This window comes from Stenella coeruleoalba (genome assembly GCF_951394435.1).
Source record: "Stenella coeruleoalba genome assembly, chromosome: 5".
Classification (NCBI taxonomy): Eukaryota; Metazoa; Chordata; class Mammalia; order Artiodactyla; family Delphinidae; genus Stenella; species Stenella coeruleoalba.
In genome coordinates, this window is record NC_137150.1 from 51,199,406 (window position 1) to 51,209,664 (window position 10,259).

General features: G+C 33.2%; 1 protein-coding gene across 8 annotated transcripts in view; it reads left to right on the forward strand.

The window, feature by feature from the left end:
• The window catches only part of ECT2 (epithelial cell transforming 2), a 63,947-nt gene extending 56,389 nt beyond the window's left edge, over positions 1 to 7,558 (forward strand). For 4 of the 8 annotated variants that reach the window (XM_079922953.1, XM_079922952.1, XM_079922955.1 and 1 more), the window contains 4 exons: positions 2,044 to 2,151; positions 3,150 to 3,296; positions 4,758 to 5,025; positions 6,267 to 6,385. In XM_079922953.1, the coding sequence (XP_079779079.1) occupies positions 2,044 to 2,151; positions 3,150 to 3,296; positions 4,758 to 5,024 (522 nt within the window). In that variant the 3' untranslated portion in view covers position 5,025; positions 6,267 to 6,385. Of the gene's footprint in view, positions 1 to 2,043; positions 2,152 to 3,149; positions 3,297 to 4,757; positions 5,026 to 6,266 lie in introns of all 8 variants that reach the window. The other 4 variants (XM_079922956.1, XM_079922958.1, XM_079922957.1 and 1 more) reach the window with 1 other exon arrangement.
• Positions 7,559 to 10,259: the final 2,701 nt, after the last annotated feature.

Genomic DNA, 10,259 nt, shown 5'->3' on the forward strand with positions numbered 1-10,259 from the left:
AATAATCTACGCCGATGTCCTGCAGGCACTGGGTTTACAAAACTGTCTCAGATGCACAAATCCGCAGATATCACAGCTGCTGGAACACTCAGATTTCAACCCTGCTTCTGAAGTTGTGCGGCCGCTGGCCATAGGCTAGGGTTTCAGCCCTGCCTCCATGTGTGGGCAGCTCACCCAAGCTTGCTCGCTCCCAAATCACAGAGGCAGAGCCTCACCCTCTGAGCACACCGAGAATGAGGCTGCTGTTCCAGGCCCCGCCCCTCCCTTTGAGCTTGCGGGTTAACAATGGGACATCAGTGACAGATCTGGACTCCTTCTTGTGCATGCCCCTGTTTGCAGCTGTGGACCACACCAGCCCCTTCAGGCTGTCTCCATGCAGCCAATGCCAGTCTTCTCAGGTCTGTCCTCTGAAGCCCAAGTTTTAGCACTAGCCCCTGTGTGTACCAGCAGATGTGGGTCCTAGGCTGGGGATTGCAGTGAGATGGCCAGGGCCTTCTGTGCAGGTCTATGTTCTTCTTGTTGCACACTGGCTGCAGCACTCTCCTCCAAGTTTCTGAAGCTCCCTTTCTCTCCCCACTGATCTCCCCTGCTGGTAAAGCGGCTTCCCATGGTGAGGGAACCTTTCCTCTTTCACAGCACCCTCCCAGGGGCACAGATCCCATCCCAATTCCCGTTTTCTTTCTTTCACCCTACCTGTTAGGTGGTCATCTTTCTTGGTTTTATGAGATCTTCTGCTGGCATTTAGCAGGTATACTATAAGAATTATTCCACATGTAGATGTATTTGTGGTATATTTGTGGGAAGAGGTGAGTTCCACTTCCTTCTATTCCACCACCTCCTCTGGCCCTTGATTTGTTCTTTAAAAATTTCTGTGGGGGGCTTCCCTGGTGGCGCAGTGGTTGAGAGTCCGCCTGCCGATGCAGGGGACGCGGGTTCGTGCCCCGGTCCGGGAAGATCCCACATGCCGCAGAGCGGCTGGGCCCGTGAGCCATGGCCGTTGAGCCTGCGCGTCCGGAGCCTGTGCTCCACAATGGGAGAGGCCACAACAGTGAGAGGCCCGCGTACCGCCCAAAAAAAAAAAAAAAAAAAATTTCTGTGGGCCAAGAATATGTTGTTATAAATAAAGGATTGTTCCACAAAAAGGTTCATAGAAGGAAATACAGTGCTAGTGTGTACAACAGAGTGCTGATGAGAAAAGAGATGCAGACAGCTTTTTGTAAAGCCAAAAAACTGCTCATTATAAGGAAGAATTTTTTCTCATAGTTCTAGATATCCATATATAAAATGGATTTCTGCAGTATAGTGATTGCCTATTATAGAGATTACTCCTGCATTTATCACAATGCCTGACTACATGGCTTATGCAGTCCTTTCTAAATGTATAACCATGATTCTGAAATGTAAACGGTTAATGGAAAAATTTCCTTAAAATAAAATCTATTGAATTACTAGCCACAGGATGGCTGATAATTCTAGAACTGAAATATAAACAGTTAATGAAGATATTTCATAAAGTAAAATTAACCACAAGATGGCAGCAAACATTTAACTATATCCTGATTTATACTGTGTTAAACCACAGAATTCTTCCCAGTTGTGAAATTTTGTTACTAAGAAATGTTTGTAAATTCAGATATTAGGCAACTTCAGTTGAGCTCTTTCCTACATTTCAAATATTATGCATAGTAAATTTTTTAAAAGCCCTGAGTCGGTGTCTTATCATTTGAGAACTTTTGCCATGTTGAAGAGGAAATATTTCTATACTCATACACACACACACACACACACACACACACACACACACTGTAAAAAATATAAAAATCTGATTCTTTGAATCAGTTTTTGTTCTTCTGTTATATATACTTTTTGAGGCCTTAAATAAATTTCAGAGTAGAACTTATATCAAACCCATCAGAAATCTTGAGTAGCTTCATTTATATATGCTCCCTATGTGAGCATATAAGTTCTTAAAGGTTTGATTTTAGGAACAGTTGTGTATCTTTATTTTGTTTATTTTAAAATAAAAATATTAATTTTCAACAGGAGAATCTTATTTACACTGCTGATCCAGAATCCTTTGAAGTAAATACGAAAGATATGGACAGTACATTGAGTAGAGCATCTAGAGCAATAAAAAAGACTTCAAAAAAGGTGAGTCTTAGTGAAATTATTATTCAGCATATCTCCAAAATGTATTTTTCAGAGTATATTAAAATAGTATTGCCATAGCCATCAGGTAGTGTATAAAATAAAGCTGTTTTTGGTTCTAGGCAATGGCCTACAGAGATAATAGTTTAGCTCAGTGAATTCTTTGGCACAGTAATTATAACAAATTGTTATCCTTCCCATTATAGTTACTATGATACTTCTGATGGTGTTTTAGGTATAGATACGTGTGCATTCATGTTAGAAATTGCATTTAACATGAATTGCATTCATGTTAAAAATCAGATATTTTTCAGCAAAGGGCACACAGTAGAGTCAGGAAACCTGGGATCTATTCCTTACCATAAGTGTGTTTCAGACTTCTAATGATGAAGATAGCTTTGTTACTTACCTTATAGTATTGAAGTTGTTGAGGACTACACAAGAATGTTGGTAATAGGGCTTTTTAAAAGTAGAACTAGACTTTTAATTTTACAGGTAAAATTTTGCAACTGTAGTCTACTTGCTAGGTTTATAAGTCTTGGTTGTTGTTTTCCTTGCCTTTGAGGGGAGGCTTTATACTTTAATCATCATTGAATCTCTGCATTTAACATGTATGATGTATAGTAGATAAACATGTTAACAATGATGATTCAAGTAAACTCCTACACTTTTTCAATTAAAGAAATTGAGTTTAAGTGACTTTGGATCAAAGATCTCACAACTAAATTGTAGCAGAATCAGATAACACCCAGGTTTCTTCTCTCATGCCAAATTTTCCCTCCCACTTTCTCCTGCTGGACTAGTGTAGGTGCTCTATGAAACCAAGATGGAGTAATCTACAATGTACTACATTTTCTCACTGCTTTGTCCAAAGAGATTCTAATTTTGCTATATACTTTTTATAGAAAAACTTTTGGTGTGAATTTGGCTTTGTTTACATATAATTGTTCTAATCAGTTAGATTTGTCTAGGTTTTTTAATTAATTGTAATTTAACTCTAGGTTACAAGAGCATTCTCTTTCTCCAAAACTCCAAAAAGAGCTCTACGAAGGGCTCTTATGACATCCCAAAGTTCAGTGGAGGGAAGAAGTCCTTCTAGCAATGATAAGCATGTAATGAGTCGTCTGTCTAGCACATCTTCATTAGCAGTAAGTGATTTTGATTTAATGGGCTAAATGACTCCAAATTTATGAAGTTGGTGTGGAATTTGTTAACTTTTTAAAGATGGAAATATTAATATCTCCATCAATTTTTTGGATATATCTAAGCATCTGACCTCTTTACTGGGTTAGGTAACTGAGAAAACCTCACTTAATGAACTAGAGACTTACTTAATGTGTAGTTTGATATGAAATTTTATTGGGATTGAGTTGTAGGTCTCTAAGAAACATGTTTCAATCTGGCCTATCACTTTACTGATGTAAATAGCTATGGTTCTATTTATAGATTGGCTCCAGTAATATAGCAGAGACTGAGTTTTATTTCTTTCATTATTTCTGTGATGAATATATAATCTCTGAAGCTGTGAATATCAAAGGATGATATGGGTTCTAAATTCATGTATATATTTTTAAATGTTTCCTGAGCAATCCAAATTCCCAACAGTGTCAGAATTTTAGTCATTTAATTAATATTAAGGGCATTTCTAACATTTATTATTATCACTAAATAGTGATGTATCTGTCCTTTGTAAAAATTATTAACCTTACCTACTAAGGTTAAGAAAAGCAAGTGACTGTCACTTCTTAGCTGTATGTCCTTCAGCAAGTTTCCTATTCTCTCTTATCCCCATTTTTGCAGATGAGAGAAAAGAGGTTAATAGTACTTACCTATGGTGTTATTGTAGAGAGTAAATACACACACACACTCACGTATAATGTGATTTTGTACTCAAAGGCAGTTTGAGTAATGGTTAAGAGCATGAACTCTGGAACTCACATGTTCAAATCCCGGTTCTGCTATTTGCTAGCTGTGTGACTTTTGTCAGCTTATTAGAGATCTTCCTGTTTCAATTTCACTGTCTGTAAAATGAATCTAAAGTAGTAGTTGTAAGGATTAAATAAGTTAATATACACAAAGGGAGTGCTTTGGTGTTTTATAAATGGTTACCTTTAATTGTTAAAGTTTACACAGAAAAGGCACATAATGCTTAATAACTTATTTTTTTATAAAGCTAGTTAAGTCGTTAGTTAATATACATCAAAGGTTACAGCTAATATGAGTATGTTTATACAGAACTTTTAATCAAGATTAACCTTCCAGTGAGAGAGAAATTGTACTTAGTTGATGATATAAATTTTTGCAAAGAAATTTGATTAATGAAAAATATATTGAAATTGACAAAATTTAGCATTCATTTACTAAAATTGGACTGTAAGCTTTCTGAAGTCCAAAGTACTATCCCTTGTTTATTTCCTGCATTTATAGTAACTATTATAAACATTGCTTTTCAAATGAAGATAATTGGATTTAATAGAAGAATTTTGGAAAATTAATATATATTATTTATGGTTTTGTCAATTTTATGTAGACAACATAAATAAGAAGTACCTAAAATATCTTTAAGACGTTCATGTCCTCTTCTCAATTGCCTATTTCTGTTCTAACAGATTACCCATTCTGTTTCCACAAGCACTATAATTGGATTTACTAAGCATGGTTATGTTCAGCGCTCAAACTCTACTGGTGGGCGCTCTCAAAACTCCTGGTTTCGATCTATACGTCATTCTGCCTCACGAGCTAGTTTTTCAGAGATGCTAGAAGGAAATACTGAGTTTTCAAATTTCAAAAAAAGTTCTATCCAAGTCATCTTTGACATTTGTGAAGAATTAGGAGATATGCCAACCAGTAATGGAAACAAGCCTCGTGAAGTTTAATGTGAGCTTATTAGCTATTTGAAGTTTGCATTTGTGAAAAAAGAAAGTATTTTTCTCCACTGAATTACTTATTAGGTGGGTGGGGACTTTTGAATTCACGACTTTATAACTGCTTTGAATTCACAACATAGGCTTAATAGAGTTTCTTTGCTTATTGGCACATAAAGATATGTTTGCAAGGTAATTTACTTATAAGTCCAGAAAAAATCAGTCCCATTAGAGATTTTCTTATTTATGAAAATGATTATTTAAAAAATAGTAGTAATTGTCCTGTGAAGTGGATTTATATTACAGATCTGATTCTTAATCTTAGATTTATGACATTTATGTAAAATTTATGCTTTTAATATGGCAAATCGTAAAGGTTTTACCTGAGGAAAATGTAAACTATTATACTATCTACTTAAATCATTTCTTTGCTATCACTTGAATGGTAATACTTTACCAACCTAGCTCTTTAAACACTTCATTTTATTTACTACCTAGTTGATGAGAACTTATAGCTAGCTACCTTGCTGGCTCTAAGTTTAGTTGCAGTTAGCCATTAATATCTGCTAAAATAAAACAGTACCTTTATAATTTGTTTTGATTTACACTCCCTCTTGAGTGTTTGGTATTCATGTCTATGTTTCTTTGTTATTAAAAATCTGATGATATTTAACTTTGACACTCTGAAACAATAAGTTTAGACAGCTTAGTATATTAATAATCTCTATTATCAGAAGCACTGCTGTTTTGCTCAACTTTTACATGGAGCAAAATCATACATACACACAAACACAGACATATAAATATGGGTTGCATACATAATATAAAAACTCTTTCATAGTTTATGACTTTTAATTTAGAAAATTATTTCCCACGAAGTAATTTTACTCCTCTTAATTCTGCTTTATGATTAAGTTAAGAAGAAACCACTAGGGTTTGTCTTTTTAAGCTCAAAACTTATACTCTAATTTATAATTTTAAAAAAACCTGAAACACTAAGCATATATCTGTTTCAACTGAGTTCATATGTAGTAAACTAGTCTATCCATTTGTTTCTTGTTTTCAGAATGCTAAAATAGTTTTAATTATGTGTTCTCCTCGCCCTTCCCCCTAATTTTATTTAAAGAGTTTAGATTTTTCAGATGTCTTGTTATGATAATTTGTAAAATGTAAAAATGACATGTATGATACTAAACTATATATTACAATTTTTAAAAGAAAAAATCTTAAATACACAATATTTTGTCTTCACAGGGCATCCCATCTCCTTCCCTTGTCAGCCTTCCTTCCTTCTTTGAAAGGAGAAGTCATACTTTAAGTAGATCTACAACTCATTTGATATGAAGCTTAAAAAAATCTTAATTTGTAGAAACTTTTAAACAACCTCATATTCAAATAAGAAACTGACTTAAATGGTACTTGTTGTTAGCACTTGGTGAACGCTGGAAAGAAGGTAACACTAAACTATGCCATTTTATTTTCTTCTTGAAAGAGTAAGATTAACCTCTTACATTTTTTGAGTTAATTCATGTAAAAAATTATATTGATTTTGATGTAATTTTTCTTTGTTGAATGCAATTGAAGACCAATCATTTAAGTTATTCATGATATTAGTAACTTTGCCACGTGATGCAGTAAATAAATTTTATTGGCTGACGCCAAATACTGCTGTGAATCTCTTTGTATAGTGTCCATGAATGAATTTTTGGAAATAAATATCTGTGTATCTCAATTTGTTCAGAAATTAAGTGATACCACAGTACTTACTAGATAAAAACCTGCATAGATCTCTGAATAGTGGGTTCTTGGTCCACATGTGCTATTTAAAGTAGTTATTTAACTGCTCCTTTTGCAGTTTATTTTATAAATAAAGATACAGCATGTGGATTTTAAAAGATTTGCCGCTATTAACAAGAATAACAGTTAAAGGAGATGGTTTCAAAATATGCTTGCAAATTGAGATAAGGGCAGAAAGATTAGAAAATAATGTATATTTTGCACAAACATGATACTGGTGTATACTTGTAGCTGTTTAAGGGACAATATACTTATGATGATTTTAGCCACTAGCAAATCTTGATTTAGTTTGATAGTGTGTGGAATTTTATTTTGAAGGATAAGACCATGGGGAAATTGTGGTAAAGATTGTTTATATTCTTTATGAAATAATTCTAAAGTTGGCTAACCTGCTGTAAAATACATAGATATGTGTATGGTCAAATTTTTATCATGGCCTCATAATTAAGTGTAAAACTGAAATACATTTATTTGCTTTTGTAAAATACTTTTCAAACCCTGATGTTATCTTTCACAGTAGTCTTTTTTTTTAAGTCAGTAATACAAATTAATCAAGTTCCTATGAATAAATGCATTTTTATTTCCTACCTGTTGAGGGAGTACTGCAAATGTTTAATTGTCACTTAACAATTTTCAGTTACCAGTTATAATAGTTTAACTGACTATATAGATTTTTTTCTATGCCACATATGTACCACTTTTAAATAGTAAATGGTCCTTTATTGCTATATTTTAAAAGCAGTTGTATTAGGAAGAACTTTGTAAATAAATACTTAAAACTCAAGTATATTTTATGTTTCATGTTTTAAACAGTTCTTTCAGACAAATTTTCATAAGCCAGTATGAATGCTTATATCAGCCTTTGCTCTGTTGTATATTTGCTTGCATATTTATTGCTTATTGCTTATTGCTTATTTAATACTTATTGCTATTAGTATTTGTAAGCATTATGTATACTGGGCAATGTGTAAGTTAGGAGTCGTTAATCTAGAATCTACTTTGCAGAATGGAGGTAGTGAATCCTATGATAGTTTATATAAAGTTTGTGTTTATGTGCATGTATGCATTTTTTCTGGCAGAAAATACACAACTTTTATCATTGTATTGGGATGGAGGGAGCTGTGGTTGCCTCCAAAGATGTGGGTTTTCCAGGGAGAGGAAGTGATGTGAGAAAAGGCATGAACTTGGAAATGTATTGGATGTTCACTGGCAAAGTGTAGCAGGTAGTTAATTTTAACTTTAAAGGGAGCTTTAAAGTCAATGTGGGAAGGTACTATTACCCAGGAGTGTGGATGCAGGAAGATGTGAGCAAATTGGAACTCATTACTGCAACAGAATACCACAATTCTCACAGACATACTTCTAGAGGAATGTAACTTATTAATACTGATACAGGAAGAAATAGAACACATATAAATGTTCCTATAAACACTATAGAAATGGAATCCACATTTAAAATTATTCCTAGAAAAAAATCACCAGGCCCAGATGGCTTCACTGGATAATGCTATTCAATATTTAATGAAGAATTAATACCAATCTTACACAAATACTTAAAGAGAATAGAGGAAGGAAACGTCCCGTCTCATTTTATGAGTTCTGGATAACTTTGGACATTTTAAGAAATGTTAATCCTATTTGTGAAAATACATGCAATATTTCAAAATGTTAACAAATGAAATATTGTAATATATAAGAAGAATAGTATATCATAACCAAGTTGGGTTTATGCCAGGCACACAAGGTTATTCTAATTTTAGATAATTTATCAGTATATTTTCCTAATAGGTTAAGGGAGAAAAATTATATTACTCTGTAGTTGCAGGGAAAACATCCGATAAATTTGTCTCTTGTGATCAGACTTTTTGCAGATTAGGAGTAGAATGGAACATCCTTAAACTTATAAAAGATTATCTACCAAAAAAACTATAACAAACATCATACTTAATGATGAAACCTTGGCAACATATTCTTTGTGATCAGAAAGGAGTGGGGTGCCTACTTCACCTTTAATCAACATTTTAATGTAGTCCCTCCCAGTGCAGTATTGTAAGAAAAAGAAATGGTATAAAAATTAGAAAGGAAAAACCAATACTGCTGTTATTCACAGATGATATGATTGTGTAGATAGGAAATCCTAAAGAATCTACAGATAAGTTACTAAATTAAATTCTGATACAAAATCAGTATACAAGTATGAATTATATTAACACCAGCCACAAACAGGTTGAAAATGCTTTTTCTTAAAACATACCTGTTACAATAGCATAAAAACCACTGAAGTACTTAAGAATAAATCTAATAAAAGATGTACAAGATCTTACAGAGAAGACCATGGGACTTTATTTACGTTAATTAAAGACCTTAATAGAGAGATTATACCATAGTCATAGATTGGTTACTTTACTTTTGAAAAATAGTCATGGATTGGTCATGGATTGGTTACTTTACTTTTGAAAAATGTCATAGTCATGGATTGGTTACTTTACTTTTGAAAAATGTCATGGATTGGTCATGGATTGGTTACTTTACTTTTGAAAAATAGTCATGGATTGGTCATGGATTGGTTACTTTACTTTTGAAAAATGTCATAGTCATGGATTGGTTACTTTACTTTTGAAAAATGTTTCCCCCAAATTGAATTATAGATTCAAACAAAGCCAGTCAAAATACAAAGTGTGTGTGTTTGTGTGTGTGTAAAATAACAAACTGTTTTAAAAATTTATATGGAAATACAAGAGTTATGAATAACCACTCAGTTGAGGAAGCTTTATTAGAAACAAGGTTTATTATAAAGTTGTAGCAATCAAGACGTTGAGGTGTTGGAAGTTTTGGTGTACTGAACACAAATAGATTAATGGATTATAATCGAAAATACATAAACAGACAAAAGTAGCACTTTAAAACATTGGGGAAAAGACAGTCTGTTCAATAAATGGTGCAGAGAAAAATGGGTATCTCTATTAAAAAAAGAAGGGAAGGAAATTAATTTTTTCACATGCTATGTACAAAAATGAATTTTAAGGGAATTGTAGACCTAAATATGAAAGGTAAAACTATAAAGATTTTACTAGGTAATATAGGAGAGTATGTTTAATCTGTTGGGTTGGAAAAGATTAGTTAAACTTGTTACTTTGTTTAAGCTAATTATAGTGGGAAAGATTGATAAATCTACATTAAAATCAAGAACTTCTAGTCATGAAAAGACATCATTAAGAGAGTGAGAGTCACAGAGTAGATGTTTGCAATTTATGCAGTTGACAAACGACTCATATCCAGAATATGTAAATAACTGAAAAATCTGAAAAATCAGACATCTCTATAGAAAAAAAGGCATTTTACAAGTGAGAAACCCAAATGGCTAATAAGTTTATTAAGAGATGTTCCTCATTCATAATGCAGAAAATGCAAGTAAGATACCATTGCACATGCACCATATTTGCTTAGCAC